Source organism: Triticum aestivum, chromosome 1D (genome assembly GCF_018294505.1).
Source record: "Triticum aestivum cultivar Chinese Spring chromosome 1D, IWGSC CS RefSeq v2.1, whole genome shotgun sequence".
Lineage (NCBI taxonomy): Eukaryota > Viridiplantae > Streptophyta > Magnoliopsida > Poales > Poaceae > Triticum > Triticum aestivum.
The window spans coordinates 381,658,289-381,679,426 of NC_057796.1; the positions used below are offsets into that span (position 1 = coordinate 381,658,289).

General features: G+C 49.0%; 3 protein-coding genes, 1 long non-coding RNA gene and 1 other non-coding gene across 6 annotated transcripts; 2 read left to right on the forward strand and 3 right to left on the reverse strand.

Annotated features, from left to right (window-relative positions):
* Window positions 1-189: 189 nt before the first annotated feature.
* LOC123182229 (uncharacterized protein At2g39795, mitochondrial) lies at window positions 190-1,250 on the reverse strand. Its single transcript, XM_044594734.1, has 3 exons — window positions 954-1,250; window positions 483-838; window positions 190-380 (listed from the first exon to the last, which is right to left on the reverse strand). The coding sequence occupies exons 1-3, from the start codon at window positions 1,194-1,196 to the stop codon at window positions 221-223; spliced, it is 759 nt and encodes a 252-aa protein (XP_044450669.1). The 5' UTR covers window positions 1,197-1,250; the 3' UTR covers window positions 190-220.
* Window positions 1,251-5,590: 4,340 nt separating this feature from the next.
* Window positions 5,591-7,974, forward strand: LOC123182230 (uncharacterized). Of its 2 annotated transcripts, none has more exons than XR_006492071.1 (4): window positions 5,591-5,952; window positions 6,059-6,212; window positions 6,295-7,089; window positions 7,410-7,974. It is a non-coding gene; the product is annotated as an uncharacterized lncRNA (long non-coding RNA). The 2 variants fall into 2 exon arrangements; XR_006492070.1 differs by having other exon boundaries at window positions 6,062-6,212.
* Window positions 7,975-8,500: 526 nt separating this feature from the next.
* On the reverse strand, window positions 8,501-14,283 carry LOC123182232 (NADPH-dependent aldo-keto reductase, chloroplastic-like). Its single transcript, XM_044594736.1, has 9 exons — window positions 14,082-14,283; window positions 13,746-13,884; window positions 13,084-13,134; window positions 12,806-12,882; window positions 12,630-12,717; window positions 12,041-12,313; window positions 9,769-10,027; window positions 9,251-9,488; window positions 8,501-8,732 (listed from the first exon to the last, which is right to left on the reverse strand). Exons 2-8 carry the CDS (start codon window positions 13,854-13,856, stop codon window positions 9,406-9,408), a joined length of 942 nt encoding a protein of 313 aa, XP_044450671.1. The 5' UTR covers window positions 13,857-13,884; window positions 14,082-14,283; the 3' UTR covers window positions 8,501-8,732; window positions 9,251-9,405.
* On the forward strand, window positions 13,545-13,630 carry TRNAY-GUA (transfer RNA tyrosine (anticodon GUA)). The gene is given in 2 exon segments: window positions 13,545-13,581; window positions 13,595-13,630. It is a non-coding gene; the product is annotated as a tRNA-Tyr (tRNA).
* Window positions 14,284-15,733: 1,450 nt separating the features above from the next.
* Window positions 15,734-18,771, reverse strand: LOC123182231 (NADPH-dependent aldo-keto reductase, chloroplastic). The gene is made up of 8 exons (XM_044594735.1): window positions 18,612-18,771; window positions 18,372-18,523; window positions 18,061-18,111; window positions 17,436-17,512; window positions 17,248-17,335; window positions 16,574-16,846; window positions 16,201-16,443; window positions 15,734-16,030 (listed from the first exon to the last, which is right to left on the reverse strand). Exons 2-8 carry the CDS (start codon window positions 18,486-18,488, stop codon window positions 15,947-15,949), a joined length of 933 nt encoding a protein of 310 aa, XP_044450670.1. The 5' UTR covers window positions 18,489-18,523; window positions 18,612-18,771; the 3' UTR covers window positions 15,734-15,946.
* Between the last annotated feature and the right edge of the window lie 2,367 nt (window positions 18,772-21,138).

Consider the following 21,138-nt stretch of genomic DNA (forward strand, 5'->3'; position numbering starts at 1 on the left):
GCCGACGCCGCCCGGGCTTTGCCCCGGCGACGCCCTCCGGCGGCGGTGAGGGGAGAGGAGGAGGAGGGTGTGCCTTAGGTGGCCGGATCTGGGGCGCCCCGGTGCGGCCCGTGGAGCCCTCATTTTTGTAGGATTCATGTTCCATAGGAATGCATCCCTAGTATCATTTGCCCAAACTACCACCCAGACTGAAAGAAAGAAACCTGAACTTCCACTCCATTCAACCCTTCACCAGACCTTTGAGTTTTCTCAACCAGGACAAGTACTCATGGCACTCCTTGGTTATCATGTACGCATGCATGAAGTAGGTAAAATGTGTCGAGATGCCCCTACTTCCCAAGTAGAGATGCAAAGCCTTCGGAAGCTCCCCAGGAATGTCACTGCAAACAATGTGATGTGAACCCAGTGTAAGCAAACCTAGAACAGCCATGACAAACCATCACACAATCAAGTGCCAACAAAGCAAATGGCATTACACTAACCTGAAAGCAGTTCCACCAGCAGATTCAAACTCCAACCTCTCGACGACGAACCCCGTGGGGTAGGAGCGGCAGCTGATCTCCAAGCATGAAGCCGCCGCCCCTTTGCGAATCCTCACAGTGAGCGGGATGCAGTACCTATTTGGGACATCGCCACCGGCGTGGCCCTGTTTCTTGCCGTCTTCAGCTTGGTCATCCTCTTCCCGCTCGCCGTCGTCTTGCGCAGCTCCGTCGACGGGGCTGGGCAGGAGCACCTCCACCTCGATCTGCTCGTCCTGATGGGTCCTCGTGAGCGTTATCCTGTTGGTGCCCTCCTTGTCTCTGATCTCGAAGGGGAAGCCTTCCCCTAGTTCCTTCGCCTGGCAGGACCATGATCCATTGTTACATCTTCAGATCAGCCAGTGTTATTCCCCGAATCATCTGCAGTGAAGGGGAGAGAAATGGCGAGCTTTGTGCAGGAGGCGTGGCTGTTACCCAGTTGCGGTTCCTGCAGTCGAGCTGGGCGCGGGAGATCTCGTAGGTTATGACCCGGAGGAGTTGGGCGTCGGCGACGGCGCTCGGCTGCGGGGCGGAGAGGGATGAGAGTGGGGCGACGGGCGCCGCGCGAGGGTGGGGAGGGCCGACGCGTCCGCTGCGCGGGCTGCCCAGGGCGACGAAGAGGGCGCGCGCGGCCGCCGCCGCCCTGGGGGCGCGGCGTAGGGCGGATGCGATGGCCATTGCAGAAAGGTTCTAGGGGGTTCGGTTTTCTTTTCTTTTCTCCCCTTGGCCTCGAGACGCCTCTCATGACGCCCTATCACTTCGTTTAATTTTTTTAACACGACAACGTCTCCTCTCTTTAACGCAAAGGCCTGAAATAAATTCAAAAAAATGCGATCATCAATGTTATGTTTAGAACTTGAACTCTGGTGGTTTGGGGATACTGCTGTTTTCTCAACCAACCAACCACAAGTTCCATTAAAATTTTAGAGGTTGGCCCTTTTAGAGCAACTCCAACGCAGCGACCCAAACGAACTCATGCTTTGTCCGTTTGGGTCGGCCAGGCGGACGTGCGCGTCCGCATTTTAAAATGGGTCGGCTTGACCGCTCAACGGGGAGGCCGACCAAATGTGCCGGCGTGAAAAAAACAAGTTGCACGAAAAAACATAATTAAACATAAAGTGGCCGGCCAAAGTCCACCTAAATCTAATAAACATTAAATAAAGCATTAAAAAAGTTTGCGCCCGCCTGCTGCCGCCCCGCACGCTGCCCTAGACATCGTCGGCCTTGCCCTTGCCGTCGACGCCGCCGTCGTCGGTGAGGTCGATGAAGACCGGAGCAGGGCCAGCCCACCCGAACGCCGCCTGGTACGCTGCCAGGGCAGCCTCCTTCGGCGTCTGCTGGGGCGGCGGCATTGCGGCCAGCCGCGCACGCTCCTCCTCCTCCTCCTCGAGCCGGAGCGCCTCCGCGTCACGTTGGAGCATGGCCTCGTAGTGCATTTGCTCCTCGCCGTCGGCCTGCTCCTGGCGGAGCCAGTGCTCCTTCCAGCGCTCGAGGTGGGCCTCCTCCTGCTCCGATGTCGCGGCGAAGTGGATGGGAGGCGCGCTCACCCACTCGCGGTACTGGCCCGTCCACGAGTAGGCCTCCTCCGGCCAAGTGGGTGGAGGCGGGGAGCGCTTCCACGCCGGCTCCGGCTCCGGCTTGGGCTGGACGGGCAGCGACGGTGGCGGTGGCGGCACAAAGAGCGGGGTGTGGACGGAGTCCCCCACCGCCGACAGGGCAAGGGCTTGCTCCAGCCCATCCCAGTGCGCGTCCTCCTCGAGGCGGCTAGCCTCCAGCGCGTGCTGCAGGGCCTCCTCGAGGACGGCTTGGTACTCCGCCTCCGCCTCCATGTCCTCCGGCTCTACCTGCGGGGGCGGCGGTGGGAACGGCAGCGGGACGACGTCGACACCCGAGCGTCGTTGCTCCTCGTGTTCGAGGGCGAACCACGCCTCCCAGTTGGGGGAGTCGGCGGCGTACTCTGGTAGCCGACGCCGCTCCGGCGTGAGCTGCGCGCGGCGCCTGCGCACCTCGTCGTCGTGCGCTCGCTGGCTCCGCAGAACCGCCGACACCGGGATCCGCTGCGGATCCAGATGCCAATGGTGCGGCAGCGTGACATCGGGGTACGACAGTGGCTGCCTGTACTCCCAGTGCCACCGCGCTTGGTGCACCGGGATGTGCAGGCGCCGGCGACCAGGGCAGAAACGCGGCGCCGCCGGAGAAGGAGAGGGAAAGGGAGCATGGGAGGACGAGGCGCCGGGGGTGCCCTTGCCCTTGCCCTTGCCATTGCTGCTGCCGAAGAGGCCCATGGGCGCGCTAGGGTTTGCGGTCGCCGGCGAGGAAGCAAAGAGAGTGGTGGGGGGCCAGATGTGGACCGGAGAAGTGGATGAGGCCGACCCCGCCGCACGCGTGGTTAAAAAGGACGCTTCCACTGGCTGACGCGTGGGCCCGCTGTCGGTGGTCGTCATAAATAAGATGACCGGTGGCGGTTGGGTGGCCTATAGGTGGGGACGCGGCGGACGACGAGGAGACGCACGGCGCGTCTGCTTTGCGTCCGCGCCGACGCATTCCAGGCGCAATTTTGGGCCGGAAATGGGTCGGCGCGGACGCCAGGCGGACACGATTTGAGTTTGGGTCGGCGCGTTGGGCCTCCACTTTTGTCCGCGCCGACCCAAACGGATGCGGGCGGACGAAATGGATCGCCCCATTGGAGTTGCTGTTAGGCCTTGTATATACAATGCAAGGTCAGCGGAGAGATGCTTAGTAAAATAAATTGATTTTTCCTTAAGCACCCTACTTATCTATATGAGAGGGATGCATAATTAAGCATTTACCTTGTACAAATAAGCATTATAAAGAAAAATAAATAATGTATTTCTCTAAGCACCACCCTAAGCATCCTTGCATTATATAACAACATCTCCAACAGCAACCCGCAAAAAACCTTCCGCATCCGTCTGAGGGAGGGGGGGACCAGTCCGCGACACGGATGCGGGAGGACACTATCCAATCGTAGCCGCACACATCCGGCCTTTCGTTTTTTTCCTAGTCCGCACGATCAAATAGCCACATGCAAAGGACACAAAAGTTCAAATAGCCGCATGCAACACTAGTTCAAATTTAAAAAAGTTCAAATATTTACAGCCAACATTATTGTCCCCTTTCATCGCTAACTGATGCTCAATTAGATCTTCCTTGAGCTGCTCGTGAGTTGGTCGATGCCAAATTTGTTGACGCATTTGAATAAACTCCTCAAATGTGGCCGGATTCTGATCCGGAAGTTGGATAGGATCACCCATGTTCTCAAATTCCAGAGCTGCGACAACATCATCACCCTCATCGTCGACGATCGTGTTGTGCATGATCACACAACATGTCATCACCTCCCACAAGGTCTCGGATCCCATTGTTTTCCAGGCCCACAAACAACTAAAAAACAGGCCTGAAGAACTCCAAATGCCCTTTCGACATCCATAGGTACTTGTCCCACGAATCAGCGGCCGTGTCATATGCAAACATCCGGAGTGTGGCCGTGCATTTTTGGTAACCAGAGAAGACAATCGTTCTCACAACGTTCTTCTTCAGGATGAAGTAATCATCATAGGACCGGACGCCATGGTACAAACGATCGAAGACAGTCTTGCGTATCCGAAAACACCTGTCAAAATGGTCAGCGAATAGTGCATCCGGGGGAAAGTAGCCCGCACGCCCTGTTGTGGTTGAGCACTCGATGACCCTTGATCGAGCCCTTGAAATTGAGAACATGCTCCTTCGCACGCTTCGCGTCTTCAAGAGCCGCCTGCATCATTGCCGTCTCATCGGAGTACTCCTCCTCGTCCGAGGAGCCGTCGGAGGACTCAACATACTGCTCGTATATGTACTCCAAATGAAATCCATTGCTACAAACAGGAAGGGACAACTGTTTTCAGCTCTGGCGATTCATCGAACAGTTGCCAGGCATGGTACCTGGCGGGGCGGTCGGAGGATAGGGGAGCCCTGCTGGATCGTCGGAGGTGAAGGAGACGCAGGTGTGGCGTGGTGGCCGGGGTGGTGGAGCGCGGTGCCGGCAAGAGAGAAAGAAGTTAGGAGAGAAAATGGGGAGGATGGAGTCGCGGGGTCGGGAAGGATTTTGGGTGGGCCTGTGGTGTCAGATTCGTACATTTCGCGTGTCCGGACTCCCGCAAACCTGCCCCACTTTTGTCTCCGTTTTGCAGGAGAAATCGCGTCCGGACCGCCCCGCGGACCGATTGAAAACGGTGTTGGGTGGCTTCCATGGTTCGGATGGTTGCGGGAGATTTAGGGCATCTCCACCAACAATTATGAGACAGATATCCTCAAATGTCAGCGGACAGCCGGCCGAATTACGGGCATCCAACGCTACCCCTCAATTATCCGCCTGTTTGTCCAATGAAAAGAGGAGAGAGAAGGAAAATAGAGAAAAAAGTGAATTTGCGGTGTGGTTGGAGTGGTTGCTTGGGAGGGACGGGATTTCAGACGTCCACATCAGTTCACGCATAAATAAGGGATAAAGTTGGAGCACAAATAAGGGATAAAACATTGGAGGTATAAAAATGCCTCGACTGTCAGGTCCGAACATGTAGAACATCTAGGAGAGATTTGGTGAGCCAGGTTGCAAAATATTATTTTTCTATCAATGCCAAGGTGGAAAGTGTTTGCTTTTTCTTGAAAAATCGATGTAATACTCTTAGGTTAAGAACTACAATAAGATACACATTTTTCACAGTTTGAATACAATATTTACGAATAGAGGGATACAACAATCAAAATGGTAGCACATGAGAAAATATACGATCGAGCAATTATTTTAGTTCTTCAATAAAAGAAGGCATTTTTTCAACCTTCCCATCAATGGATGCACACATCCATAAAAAAAAAGGCATTTATTCTCAGCAGTTTTAAAGTAACTATCTCCATCTGCATACAACCAAGGGAAACCCTTCCTATCTATTGTCTGATAGGAAACGAGCGCCAGACTAGTCGACGGCCGCCGATTCAATTTAAATCCGACGGTCACAACGTGCTCTTCATATATGTTAAAAAAGAAGAAGAAAATCCCAACATCCGGGCATTAACTTCCCGCAACCCCTGCATCTAACCTCTTCCTAATTTCTCGCCCCACATGCTTCTCGATTCCATTCGCCGCCAACAGCACGCACAGGCCCAAGCTCGCCTCGCCCAGATCCCTTCCACCCGCCTCCATCGCCCATCGTCGTTGTGTATCGTGGACACCTCATCGGTCAGTCCTCTTCCCCTACTCCTCCCAACCACATCGTCTGTTCATTGATCTACCGAGCTGCTAATTCTGAATGACAATCGTGGCCGTGATCTGCCGAGGTGCTAATTCTCCACGACACCATGACCGTGATCCGCCAAGGCCGATGTGAGCGGGCACCAACAATCGTGGGCAAGAAGTTTGATGGCCGTTCCCTTTGGCATGGTGAGCGTCACAAAGAGTTGATTCCAATGTGTGTTCCTCACTGATTTTGCGGGTTGCGTCACATTGATTTAATTCTCCTATGCTTGATTCATATGTGCTTGATTAGCAGGTGGCCGTGATGCCCATCCCAGCAGGGAGGATGGATAGGCATCGGGCAATCCCCAAGTGACAGGATAATGCTCCCTTCTACTGGAGTGCCATCCCTTCTCGACAGCGACCAGAGCACGCCCGGCCGGTTGCACATCGGCTTCACGTCCTCGGTTGACCTCATTTTAATTTGATATTCAGCTGTCCTACTTTGCAGTAAAGGAGGTCTCGGCTAATGGTTCATCGTTGTTGCAGCGCCGCTCCATGCATGCCAATCCTTCTTAGTGCCGCTAACCATGGCGATAAAGGAAGCGCGCCTACCATGCACTTTCAGCATTGACAGGACGCACGTCCGACATCAAATAGAAGCACGATTACAATCGCAACGAAGCACGACCAACTTCTCCATATCAAGTTCCCTAACGTTGAGTTCCCATATTTTCATGCATATAATTATATGGTGATGAATTTTTGCCATAACCGAGTTCCCATAACATGTTTTTACTCTAGTGTGTCTGTGTTTAGAGCCGGGGCGCCGGCCGAAACTTGGGCCGGTCGCCTCGCTAGCAACGCGAGCAGGCGGGGCCACGCAGGCCACACGTCCTTGACTTGTCGAGCCCTGCTGCACCGCTTCACTTTTTTATCCTCTTTCCTTTATCCCGTCCGCTTCCAGTGCTTTCTTCCTCCTCCCAAAAATGCATCTCACCTGAAAGCATCCAACGCCATGGCCATGGCCGAGCTGCCATGCTTTACTTCCAGCTCAAGGTGCCACACCTAACAACAAATCAGGGGCCACACGGGCTGCAACCGGCGTTTGGCGGAGCTGCAATCGTCTATCTGGTCGAGCTGCATCCAACGACGCCGGGCGGCGGCGACTGCAACCCAGGAGCTGCATACAACGGCGAGGAGGACTCCAATCAGCTGCACCCCTCGACAGCGGAGTTGCAATCGTGCACGTCGGAGCTGCAACCGGCGTTTGGGGGAGCTACAAGGTTGGATGTTGAGGTGTGATTATTTGCTGGAACTAGAGGTATTTTTTGCTGGAACCAGGTAAATTTTTGCTTCAAACATGTTTTTACGCGAGATTCCTACATGCTCAGTTTTGGTTTTGCTGGAATCAGAGTTTGTTTTTGCTGGAACCGTGGTAAAATTTTGCTTCAAACAATTTCCCCGAATTTCCAGCGCTTTGGTTGTTTTGCTGGAACCGTGGTAAAATTTTGCTTCAAACAATTTCCCTGAATTTCCAGCGCTTGGGTTGTTTTGCTGGAACCGGAGTTATTTTTTGCTGGAACCGTTCTATGATTTTGCTTCAACTGTATTTTTAGGCTGCTATGATGACTGGGTGATTTGATGGGTTGACTTTTGTTCAGAGCTGCATCTGGCAAGACTTGGAACAACGACGAGATGGGGAGGGTGCACGACGACTGCTACTTTCAAGCAGCGGAGAGAAGCGGGGAGCTGCGAGTCACGATGATGGCGGTGGCCGTGGTGGGGTGGGACGAGCTAGGTGCAACGGCCATGGAGGGGCTGCCGGAGAGGCGGGATTCCGGCAGCTGCGCGGGTGGGGGCAGCGATGCAATGGATTTCGGTGATCTGGGCCGCATCCTCTCCTTTTTTTTTTTCTTTTTTCTCTCATGCGCGAATGCGAGAGTGGGGGACCAAACGCTCCTAATCTGACGGTTGGCAATCAGCGGAGCGGACGCACAGGATGGGACCGGCCGAAATTTTCGGCCGGTGCGCCGGCGCCTATCACCGGCCTTTATATATATGTTGTGAGAAAATGAAGATATTGCATCCTAGCAACCATGCTTCATAGATTATTGCATATGATTCTATGGTGATGAATTTTTGCTTCCACCATTGTAAGTGTGTGCTACTTTGACTGTACAATTTTTTTGCTTCAACCATTATCCGATACTAGTGTCTCTTCAACCACTACTACTCTCTGCTTCAACCATTTGCTTTTGTTCATGAATTTCATTATACAACCATATTGCTTTATTTAGTGGATTTTTGTACAAGCTACTAAATTTTGTGCTTCCTTCTTTTTCACTGAATGCTTCAGTTGTACAGATTCCCAATAATGATGCAATGTGTGTTGATTACTAGACCAACCGGGCTCTAAGTTGTCGGTTCTACGACGAGCGATGCAGAGCTCATGGCAAACGCTGACATTGTCATGATCGGATTGTCGCCCTCCGCTATGACGACTACAACAAAATGAAATTATTGTTGTAATAGTATTTTACTATTGTTGTAAATGAATTTGTAAATTTGTGTTCACAAAGTATTAGTCTGTTTCAATGCATCATCATACATGTCCTGCTGCCACATGGTTTGTGAAGTAGAAAAAATCTGTATACGAAAAGATCGTTTCGTTTGCAATTTTGTTACTACTTTGGTTGGAAGCAATTTTATAGTTGATGGAAACAAGAGATTGATGCTTTTGAAACTGGTCTAAATAATTTTTCTTTTTGATGGAAGCAAATCACTGTTTGGTTCATGAAATCTCTAGTCCGTGGAACAATGCTTCTGACAGAAAATATTTGATACTAGGAGATAGTTTTATATGGAGCAAATATTACAAACGAAGATGGAAGCAAATATTGGTGTGCGGAAGATGCTCAATGTCATACATTATGCTTCCTTGATCGACGAAACTCGTTATGCACTAGCAGCAAAATTTCCAGTATCTAGAAAAAACAAAGTTGAATATAAGCAAGTGCATGAAGCATATAAAATTGTGTATGAAGCAAATAAAATTATAGTAAACCAAATAAAATGTGCCCACAAAACATAGTTTTGCAAAGCAAGCAAATTAATCTATCTATGGAAGCATAGTTTTTTTCAGGGATGCACGGGAACATACTGTGTTGTGCTAGAAGCAAAATAATGAAGTACTTCCTCTGTAAACTAATATAAGAGCATTTAGATCACTACTTTAGTATTCTAAACGCTCTTATATTAGTTTACGGAGGGAGTAGGAAACATGGGCATGAATAGAGAACGGAGAATACGGTAGATCACACGTGATTGACGAAAGCCGAGATCCATGCATCATGCATGTAAGCTAACTACCGGCCCACGTTACCTCAAGCGCACGTATTACTTGCGTAAAAGCAGGAAGTGTGATGGATGCGGGGACAGTTATGACGAAGCACTCAATTAACGAAACAAATTAGCTAAACCCACGGGCCTGACTAGTACTTACATCGGACGTCTACCGTGCTTTGGATCGAACGGACAAGGACTGGTCTGACAGGGAGCCAAACATCCGTAGTCTGATGCCTAGCGGTGCCCTACAACCAATGACAAGAAGTACGCTAGCATGATATAATGCCATCCTTCATCAGAACTTCATACACTTCAGATTTCACCATCCCAAAAATCCTCCACGGTTTTGTAAATACCTTGGGGGTGAACTACAAATTCAGCTCTTAGAGTCTTAATCTGCATACAAAGGACCAAAACAACCTCAATAGCCAAATCAGTGGGTAATTCTATGATATTTTTTGTAGGTAGAGTAATTCTATAAAAAAATTTGTAGGTAGGATAACTCTATGGATTGACATGCACCATGTTTCTAAAAATAATGATACAAAACCATAATGTTTTAAGATTTTTTTTGAAAGGATATTACCATCAAGGTGCGCTATGCCAATATAGCCAACATAATAAAGATAGGAAGGACCATTTTCAATTTTGCATGGAGGAAAATAGAGGAAGTTAGGCATGCCTGCGGGATTTCAGAGAACTTTGACATCAAATCTTCAGGAATAGACCAGTCAAATATGTTAAAGTTCTCCTTTATCCTTGTTTCATTGATGCTTTTTGGAAGGACACTCTGACCCACTTGAAGACCCCAGCGTAGAGCAACCTGTGCAGGACTTCGTTGCAACTTCTCGGCAATAGAGACGACAATAGGGTTGCTAAGAAAGCTTGGACCCGTGAACGCAGGTGATCCAGGTCTACCTAAGGGTGAATATGCCTGCCAAAATGAAATTAAAAATTTATTGAACAACCTAAAGTAAACTAACCAAGGGAGAAGTGATTTTCAAGAAAAGAACCTAAAGTAAAGTAACCAAGGGAAGTGTTTTTCAAGAAACTTGGGCAGTGTGCAAAGAGAGCCTTGGCTCAGTGGTTGGGCATGTGGTTGTGCAGCCTAGCGACCCGAGTTCAATTCCTAGAATTGACAGGTGATGTACAGGGTTTTTTTCCCGTTTATTGCGGATCAAGCTTGGTGTGTGGTGGAACCTCTCATCAAGAAATATCTTGATACCCATTTAAAAAAAATCGGTACTCATACTAAAATGGCTGTATGCATTCCTGGTTGGTGCAGAGGCCGGGAAGTGAAAATCTCTCCCATTTTTAAGGCTTTTGCACTAGATTTTTGTGACCCACGACCCTCCTGCGCCCCCCACCCCGCGGGCGGCCAGGAGGGAACCCTAGCCGCCGCCGCCGGGGCGCTCCCTCCTGCTCTCCTCCCTCCCTCGCCGCCGCCAGGGGCGCAGCCGGGCGAAGCGCGGCTGGCGCCGGCGGCGGCGGGGAGATCTCGTCCTCTCGCGCGGGGCCCTGATGCGGGACGGGGCGGCCGGGCTGGGGTGCGGCGCTGGCGGCGGGCGCTGCGGCGTGGCGGGGAGCCGGAGCTGTGCGGCGACGGCCTCTCTGGCTGCGCGACGGGCGTCGTGGTGGCGGAGCGTGCGGGGCGGCCGGTGGCGGCGGATGGTGCGGCAACGCAACTCCGCCAGATCTAGCCGTGTCGTGACGCGGGCTACGGGCGGCGAGGACTGGACGGCGCCATGGGGTCCGACTTCCTCGGGCGCGGCGGCGGAGCGCGGCGACCGGTGTGTCGGATCTGAGACGGCGGCCTCGCTGGTACGGACGGCGCTCCTCTGGCGGCAGGGAGTGCTCGTCGGTGAGGTAGGCCGGATCCCCTCGGCTGCGTGGGCAGCGAGGTCCCGGTGGGCGCTGGTCATGGCGCGGGGAGGTCCCGGTCTCCCCTCGTCGGATCGGAGGCGAGCTGGTCCGCTCGTCATGCATGACCTCCGGCCGGTCTGGATCTCCGGCGTGCACGCGCCTGCTGATGTTGTGGCTGGTTCGGAGGTGGCGGCAGGGTGCTTGGCCGGGGGAAACCCTTGGCCGCCGGTGACGGTCACGGCGTCGATGGCGTCCCGGACGCCATTCCCTCCTTGGTGGCGGCGCCGAGGCTAAACCTCCCCTGCCTCCCCCCTCCCCCTGCGCCCGGGTGAAAATCCTAGCCCCGGTGGCTAAGCGGCGGCGGCGCCACAGCGTCGTTACCTTCTTGAAGGCGCCGACTTGGGCATGGGGATGTTGGGTGTGCATGGCGAGTCTGTCTGGTTTCTGGTGGCGGCCCATGTCTGGCCGTGTCTCCGATGGCGACCTCGCCCTTTCTCACCTTGTACTTGCCGTGGTGGAGCGGTACTTCATCTTACTCATTGATGGCGGCGGAGATCGGCGGCATGGCGCCGTGGAGGCTCGGCGTCCGATGTGCGGAGATGGACTCGCGCAGGAGGAGGTAGTTGTCTGGCGTCATGGTGACGTCGATGGCAGTAGTGGCCTTCACAAGGTAGAAGATTCAATATAATCTGAAGACGGACCTGTGGAAGATGGCGGCGACGACACAAGAGTGCGTCTGACCGGATTGTGCCACAGACCCGGTATGTGGCTCGGCTGGGGCTTCCGGCTTTTGATGTTAGGTTAGGTGAGTGGTTTGGGTAGTGGCCCAGCTAGCATCCCTACATCATATGGATAAGAGGAGCGGCATATGTTGCCAAGATGGTAGTTTCAGGTATATTGTTTGTAATACTTTGTAAGGTCCTCGAGAATAATTAATAAAGTGGCCGTATGCATCTCCCAGATGCAGAGGCCGGGGGTCATCCTCCTTTTCTAAAAAAAAAAAAAAGAAACTTGGGCAGTATCTTATTGAAAAAGAAGAAGAAAAGGGAAAACTGCCGGTACATTAGTGATATTCGAAACTTACAGAAAGATGAACACCCTTTGACCGGCAAAGTTCGCGGAGTTTCATTTGCTGCCAACCTGGATGGGACTCAACCTGGTTAACAGCAGGAGTTACTCTAGCAATGGCAAGCAAATCCTCCATCCTCTTGCAAGAAAAGTTGCTCACGCCGATTGCACGAGCCTTGCCGGAGTCGTATAACTTCTCCATCGCCCCCCATGTAGCAGGGACATCAAGAGGAATATAGTTTTCAGCGGTTCGGATAGCTCCTTTATTAGTTCGGACCGGAGCGTGGATCTGCACAATACAGTACATTATCAGTAAACCAACTAAGGTACATTCATATATTTTTCCGAAAAGGCATTCATACAGTTAAAGCAACTTTTACTTCACACTAAGCTCAGGAATGCACTTCATTCAGTTAAAAAAACCACTTCATCGTTCAGTAAATGTAATAATACTATTAGGTTTTGTTTGACCCTCTCAATCTTTTACGCCATAGAAGTTGCTTAGAGGCGAGTCATATTTGTACTTTCAGTACTACGTGGGGGAACAGGCATATCACAGTACATTCACTGTTAAAATGGATAGACAATCAAGCATAGAAATTTACAAGGAACAGGTCTAAGTACTCCAGTTGCAAATCTTCAAGAGTAGTGTCAATGCCCTCTGGCACATCTTCTGGGGCATGATTACCAGACCTGCAAAATCCAAAACATCTTTTGACAACACAGCCCTGCAAATTACATACAAATGATGAAACTAGGGTAAAAAGGAATGAATCCTAACCACAACTTAGAAGAGATAAACAAATCTTCACGCTTAACCACAGAGTCCTCAAACAGTTTCTTCAGAGCCAGACCAATCTATAAAAGGGTGCAGATTCAACTTGCTTGGTTATATGACAAAACGCACAGGGTTACAGATGGACAGTTTTGTGTAGCAGAAATGACTTCAGATAAAAATAATAATGATGACATGAGTCTCATACTCTCATGACTAACCACCAACATTTCATGAACCTATAATTTTCCTGATCTGATAGGATGCTATGGCTCAAGTATTACCTCCTTCTCATTGCGGTACGCTGGAGCACAATCAATATGCCGATATCCAGCCTGTATTATAAATGCATCAAACTCTTAGACTTGGATGAGATAGTATAGTTTCATATTCAAGCTTAAGAGTTAAGACTACGAAAAGCTTCAGTAGCATTTTCCAGTGCTTAAATTCAGTGGAGGAGCTTCAGCGGAAAAAGAGGGGGCCAAAGAGAATGCAAGTAGAATTTAGCGAGAATAGAAGCAAAAAGTGCCAAAAACTAAGTGAGTGTAGGCTAAACTGGAGGAATTTTGGAATCACAGAGATAACCTTATAACTAATTCTGTTGCTTGTTGCAGATTAAATCACACACATTGTAGTGTGTGAGCACTTCAAGTGCAACTAAGACTCGAATTTAAGAATGGGATGTACGTTGTTCAGACGGTGAAGCGCTTGCTTATCAAGTGAGGTGCACGCAGATTAGCACAAACCGACCTTAGCTCAGTTGGTAGAGCGGAGGACTGTAGTCGTTGCAGATAAATCCTTAGGTCACTGGTTCGAATCCGGTAGGTCGGAAATCATTTTTATTTTTGCGATTTTTTAGCCAAACAGCAGGAAAGTCACAGGCCAATCTGAATTGAACAAATCTTACAATCTACAAAGCTTATCTCTACAGATTCCATGAAAGGACCTTGACGGCGGCGTAGACGGCCTCCCCGACGGTCCCGGGCTCTGTTTTCGCCATGCCGAGGCCAACCGACGGTATTCTTGCGCCGGTGTTGAGGACAAAGGATTCGGCCATCTCTGCTGGTTATATGGCCCCCAAAAGCCTGCCAGAGATCAAAGAACAAGCAGGTATATAAAGATGCTGCTCCATTCATTGGCACATCAGATAACAACAGTCTGTTGGATTTATGAGGGATTACGACGGTCCTTCAGAGTTCAAGCTGAGAAGAATTATGCTACTGCGCTACTGCATAGTGAAATTAATCCTGATGGAAAAGCAGAGGAATGATGGGGTGGTTACTTGCGATTGGGTTGGAATAGAAGCTGATCGATCCTTGAGCTGTTTACGGCGTCGCCCGTCGAGAGTCTCCGGGGAAGGCGAAGTGGAGGGAAGCCGACGACGGCCGCCAGAAGAGGAGAGACGCGGCCAAGGGGGGAAGACCGGAAGCCGGAAGGCAATGCGGGCATGCCACAAGGCGGAGAACGGCGACAAGCGGCCGGTGGAGTTCTTTGTGCCGGACTTGCCGGCCTAGCTTTTTTATATCCCCGCGCCAACTTTTTATTAGCGCGAAGCTGTAATGGTCATACGGCCCCACGTGAGAAATAAGAAACGAGGATAATAGCGGATCATGAATTATATACACAGCACATAGTAGGGTCTGGTGAATTCCCGTCAAAAAGATAAAATAGAAAAATGGTAGGGTCTGATGAGTTCTAGGGTGCAATACTGTCTTTTTTTTTGTTTTGAACGCACTATAGACGCAGACGTCCATACGCACGCACGCACGCTCTATTCTACAGTGCAATACTGCCGATAGCATGGCCAAATTATGATGTGTTTTTTGCGAAACAGATTATGATGATTTTTATATGTTTATAAAAGGATAACACGTTGCTTGCAACATGCCTAGAACCCATATTCGACATTTGACGTGCAGTCTGATGTGAGTTGATCAGCTTGTGTACTCATATTATTATTATTTTTGCATGACTATAAATCTTCTCATGAGAGAGAGAGAGTTGTTCCTTTTTTTTTCCTGGATTGATTACCTTTTTATGTAAGTTGTCATACTTGTTATTATTATGAATTTCTTTGTATGTGCAGAATAAACAATACCCAATAAATTTCCATGTGAGCAATACAAACATTTCCCAAAATATGCCATGTGAGCAGTACAAAAAGCCCTACATTTGCCATCTGACCATTACAACATTCTTTAATTGTTGCCATGCTTCAGAACACAAAAAAATTCTAAATTTTGCCATGTAACATTTTACATTTCTCTCCATAACTGCCATTGCTTTTTTTATACCAGCATTCCTACTTTTGCCATGTGAACACCACAAAAATTTCTCCCATGACTTAGAGAGAAAACATTTTTTCCTAATTTCATTTCAACACTACATATTTTCCCTAAATTTACCATGGTCTGACGTGGCGGACGTCTGGACTTCAGCTGCGTCTGTGGGATTTCGAACGCCCGGACTGGTCTGGCCCGATTTGGTGATCCATGTTGGGGTGCTAAAAGTCTCGTGACCGTCCAGTCCGGATATTTGGGGCCGATTTGAGGATTCACGTTGGAGATGCCCTTAGAGATGTACGACCATTTTCTTGTGGCGGCCAGAATATCAATTGTTCTCAATTCTTAACAGCACTAACAAAAAAAAAAGCGATCAGACCAGAACTATTTTCTACTCCCTCGGTTTTTGGAAATAAGGTATAAATTTTGCTTGAAGCCAATCAATGTAAAGTTTAACCCAACTTTGTAGAATATTTCATCAGGAACTAAAGTACCAAATTAGTATTATTAAATATACAATAAAATATATTTTTCATATTATATCTGTTTACTAGTATTGTAGAACGAGGAAAATGGAGTAAAACAGGGGACATCATGGCTTCAACTATAGATTCTATGAGCTTAGGTATCACGAAGTGGCCTGCATTGACTATAAGATGAATCATATTTTTCACACTTGAAAATGAGATATTCCCGGATAAAGAGATCCGATAATCATAGTAACACCAGTAAAAATACAGAGGAAGACAGATGATGATCTAGCCAATATGCTTTCAGTTTTTTCTCTACATACAAATACAAAATCAGACGACGACTACGGTTTCATGCTGGAATGCAATGCCTTCAGTGCAGCACTTCATACGCTTCAGATTTCACCATCCCAAAAATCCTCCACGGTTTTGAAAATACCTTGGGGGTGAACCACAAATTCAGCTCTTAGCACCTTAACCTGCATTTAGCAAGACAAAAAATAATAATAATCAGATAACACATATAGGAAGGTAAAGCTGTCATGCACTGCATTTCCTGATGGAAGAATGTGCAAATTATTAGACATCATAATGCGGATAAAAATCTGTTTCAACAGAGCAAAATAACAAGGATGGAATTGAGAGATGCCTGCTGAATTTCAGAGAAATTCGCCATCAAATTTTCAGGGATAGACCAGTCAAATATGCTTAAGTTCTCCTTTATTCTTGTTTCATTCGTGCTTTTCGGGAGTACACTCTGGCCCATTTGAAGACCCCAGCGTAGGGCAACCTGCGCAGGAGTTTTGTTTAACTTCTCCGCAACGGAGATGACAATGGGATTGCTAAGAAAGCTTGGACCCGTGGATCCATGTTTTCCTAAGGGTGAATATGCCTGCAAAAGCAGAAGTAAAAAATTGTGAACAACAAACATGAGAAGTGGAGTAATTTTCAAGAAAGTAGCTACCATGGTTACTGAAAAAAGAGGGGAAATCGCCGCTATACTGGCGATGTTTAAAACTTACAGAAAGATGAACACCCTTTGACTGGCAAAGTTCCCTGAGTTTCATTTGCTGCCAACCTGGATGGCACTCAACCTGGTTGACTGCTGGAGGTACACTTGCAATGGCAAGCAAATCCTCCATCCTCTTACAAGAAAAGTTACTCACACCGATCGCACGGGCCTTGCCAGAGGCATATAACTTCTCCATTGCTCCCCAAGTAGCAGGAATGTCAACAGGAAGAAAGTTTTCAGGGGTTGGGATGGCACCTTTTTTCGAACGAAGTGGAGCATGGATCTGCAAAATATAGGACATCACCAACAAAACAACTTGGGCATGTATACACACACGGTTAAAATCAATTTTCTCCAACGATGAGCTTGAGAATACACTTCCTAGTTCAGTGAAAGCTAGGCTGGGGGTTTCAACCTCCATTTTGATTTTTAAATTTTTTATAGTTTTATTTATCACTACCAAATACAAAAAACATTCATGCTGAAAATGTTGCTCAGATTGATAATAAGCATAATATATCTACTTTTAGTATTATGTGAGCGAAGGGAATTTCAATATATACACTACTCCGTCCCTAAAGAAATATAAGAGCGTTTAAATCACTACTTTAGCAATCTAAACGCTCTTATATTTCTTTCCAGAGGGAGTATTAAATAGATGGATAATTATGCATAGAAATTTACAAGGAAAAGGTCTAAGTAGTCCAGCTGCAAATCTTGAAGAGTGGTGTCAATGCCCTCTGGCACATCTTCTGGGGCTTGATTACCAGACCTGCAAAATTTAAAATATCTTTTGAAAACACAGCACTGCAAATTACATAAGCTGCTTCTTTACGAATGATGCACCTGAGGTTGAAAACATGAAGACTAACCACAACTTAGAAGTGATAAATAGATCTTCACGCTTAACCACGCCTTCATCAAATAATTTCTTGAGAGCGAGACCAATCTATAAAAGGCGACAAGGCATATATTTCAATCCAGTTAGCTACATAACATACCATATATTTCGAGAAAAATCAACAACAGTAGAGGAGGGATATCTTTTGTAGTACTACATGAGTTCAGACAACATATGAATGCAGGAACGATATCAAGAGTCACAGTGTGGGCTTCTCTTTAAGCAGACCACATATCTAAATATTTTTCCATCAATTTTACAGGTTCATAATTCCTTCCCACATGTACAGGCGAGAATGTTTTCAGAAATTTTGGCACTTCATTTGATTTGGTAATTATCCATATTTTTTAAACAAAGAGAAGAAACATGTTCCTTGTCAGGGACAAAACACAGCAGTACAGATAGTGCACAGAATTATGTACATTACTGTGCAAACAAACAATTTTTGTTACAGAAAATTTAGCATGACACATGTTTTCAGTGAGTACAGACCAGCTAATTTGAATTGGTAAAAAAATCAATCTCCACAACAAGCACATCATAGGGGCATCCATCAAATCTGATTGAATACTACTGCTCAAGTAATTACTAATTACCTCCTTCTCATTGCGGTACGCTGGAGCACAGTCGATATGCCGATATCCAGCCTGTAGTGTTGCCGAAACATCAAAATTTCAGTGTTGAACAGAGGAGCGCATTTCGGTATTTCAAAATCGAAACCACGACACGACAGGCTTCGGTAGCACTTTAAGCCACACAAAATGAGCAGCGCATGGGCACTTCGGAAGAAACCTAATTTTGAATTCAACAGATCGTTCATCTTAGTTACTCCGTAGATGTGATTCGGCAGTTTAGCTAAGGTAAACCTATCAGCAGAAAAGCTGTAGAGATACTGCTTAAAGGTGACCTTGACGGCGGCGTAGACGGCCTCCCGTACGACGCCGGGTTCGGCTTTCCCCGTCGCCGTGCCGAGGCCAACTGATGGGATCCTTGCGCCGGTGTTGAGCACAAAGGATTCAGCCATCTGAGATTATGTGGCTGGTCCCAAGTCCCAACAGCCTGCGAGAGATCGAAGAGCGAAGCAGACAAAGGTAGTCGTGAGAACAAGGAAATCGCACCGAGACGGATTTGATTTGGGGGATCGAACCTTGCGCCGTTCGACGGCCGCCGGAGGAGGCGAAATCGAGGTGGGCGAACGGACTGGCAGTAGAGGGACGAGGGGCGACGCGACCAAGGGGGCGAGGGACTCGCCGCTCAGAGTCAGAGTACAGTGCGCAAAGTGGACCGTGGACTGGCGTGGAGTATTTAACTAGCGGAAATTGCTTGGACGGTAGTACTGCCGCCATGGCCGTTGTTTGTCCGGTGCGAGCCCCGTTATCGTCACGTCTGAGTGCTCCGAGTGCTCCGGACAAATGACGCTGTCCCATCGTTGCCGTCGCCCTGCTGATCGTCGTCACCTAGCATATCCCGGCCCACGAAGCACCGCGATTCCGGGAAGAGGTTGGCTGTGCCAAAAACCCAGCTGGAAGCCGATTTAATTTGAGATTGTTCAACGAATTCATGTCCTCCAACTCTCAAAGCAGGCTTTCCTTCATTACGGCCGAACTGATATAATGTGGCAGTGAAAGCTACATATGCAAGCAGATCAAAAGAAAACAACATATGAGAGGGAAGCAACAACGCCAAAACTCAAAACCGAACAATAAGGGGTTGTTTGGATACGTGGTTTTTACTAAACCCATTTTCCTAAAGCGTGTTTTGAGGAATAACCACCAAAAACTACGTTTGGTTAGCGTAACAAATTCCCGGATAAGTAAAACTTGGTTCCCGTAAAACCAGAAAAGCGAGCTTTTGGAAAAACGAGTTTAGCTTATACGCCGGCCGAACTCATCGTCACATGCCCGCCGAAAGACACTGCCGTCGTTTCCGGCGAAGCCACGCGCGTCGCGTCAGCGAACGCACAAACACCGGAGGAGCTCACCACGGATGTTTCGCAACCAGCCGATTCACACCGAATCGACCGTCGACATGCCGCTGGTAACTCCGTCGTTGTTCCCGACGAAGACACCGTCGTTGTGCGCACCGAGCGCTGAAACACCGTCACGGACGGCAGAACACCGGAGGGGCAGGCTACGAACGGCAAGCGGCCAGCCAGTCCGCCCCGACGACATCGTCGTTGTGCCTGCTGAGCGCCAAAACACCATCGTCGTTCCGGCGAACCTACACCCGCTGCGCGAATCGAACGCCCAACCATTGGAGGAGTTCGTCATGGGCGGCACAAAACTAGCCAGCTTGCCATCAATGGCAGCGAGTCCATGTGCCCTCGGCCAGCTGGTACCGGACGGGGTCGTACGAGCAGCATGGCGTCCCCGCCCTCGCATGCGCCGCCAGCGTCCGCGCGTAATGTCGTCGAAGCCCATTGGGAGACGAGCAGCGGCATCTAGGAGGCGGCCAGAGGATCAATCGGAGATACAGCTTTGAACGCGTAGATATGGGGAAAAAGACGACTTCGTCCGTGAGGGGAGAATGGAATCCTCCAAACAAGGAACTGCATAGAGCTGTTTTACAATTTCCAAATCCAAACAACTTTTTCTACAAACTGATTCTTCGTAAAAAAGTAAGTAAAACAGATTTTGCAAAAAACCGGCTAAAAACTTGTTTTCTACAAATCCATTACTAATACTTGCTATCCAAACAACCCCTAAAAGAGGAGACAAAACACCTAACAACGAGCTACCAAAACCATCGGCTCGGAATAGGCCCGGGCCTACCCTCTCGTGGGCTGTGGAGTACTGATCTTGCCGGGAGATCACGAGGACCGAGAACGGTGACAACAAAGACACCTATAAAAGATAGGAGACACCTGAGACCACCCTTTACTGAGGCAGCTACATGCCAATGCCAGGATCAAACCATGCCCGAAGACACCAATCGGACGGGACAAGAGCTCCACGACGACGCCCCAAAGAGAGTGACGAGGCAACGCGTCGCCTCGGCCGAGCCTGAAAAGACGGCCTAGGGTTTTCAAGCCCGGACATAGGGAGAGGACCCACATCGACGCCCCCAAGAGGGAGCCAAATCCACAAGCATCGTCGTCACGACGCCGAAGCACTGAGCTTTCACTCGGAGACTTACCGTGCCACCCGTAGTACCAAGGTTGCCGACACACCCTGAGAAGAGGGCCGCCACTGCCAGCTCGAGGCCTCCAGATCCATACCAGGGAGCCGCCACCACCAAAGCCACGACAACGCCAGGGCCATCCGCCACCCCTTCCCTCGCTACCCACATAGCCAAGAGGAGGTGCCACCACCGCCATGGCTAGTGTTTCATCGTCACTCAGCATAAAACCCGACCCACGAAGCATCGCAAAGAGGTAGGCTGCGCCAAATACCATGCTAGAAGCCGCTCTAATATGAGCCTGCTCGATGAATTCCTGTCCTCCAAATTAATTGGCAGAGTATCTTTTCTCCTTGAACTTATTGTGAGAGTAACTTAATTCCTAAACATTGCCCAAGATTTAATTATTCTTCAAAACAATGTTTTTGTCAAGAAAAAGAGTAAAAATAATAGGGAGCGACAACCCGGCCTTGGCCCTACAAAATATCTAGCTGAACCCTCAGAACCCTCAACCGGTTTAACTAAATAAGATTAGGCGGTGCTCGGCTGCCTCTAAA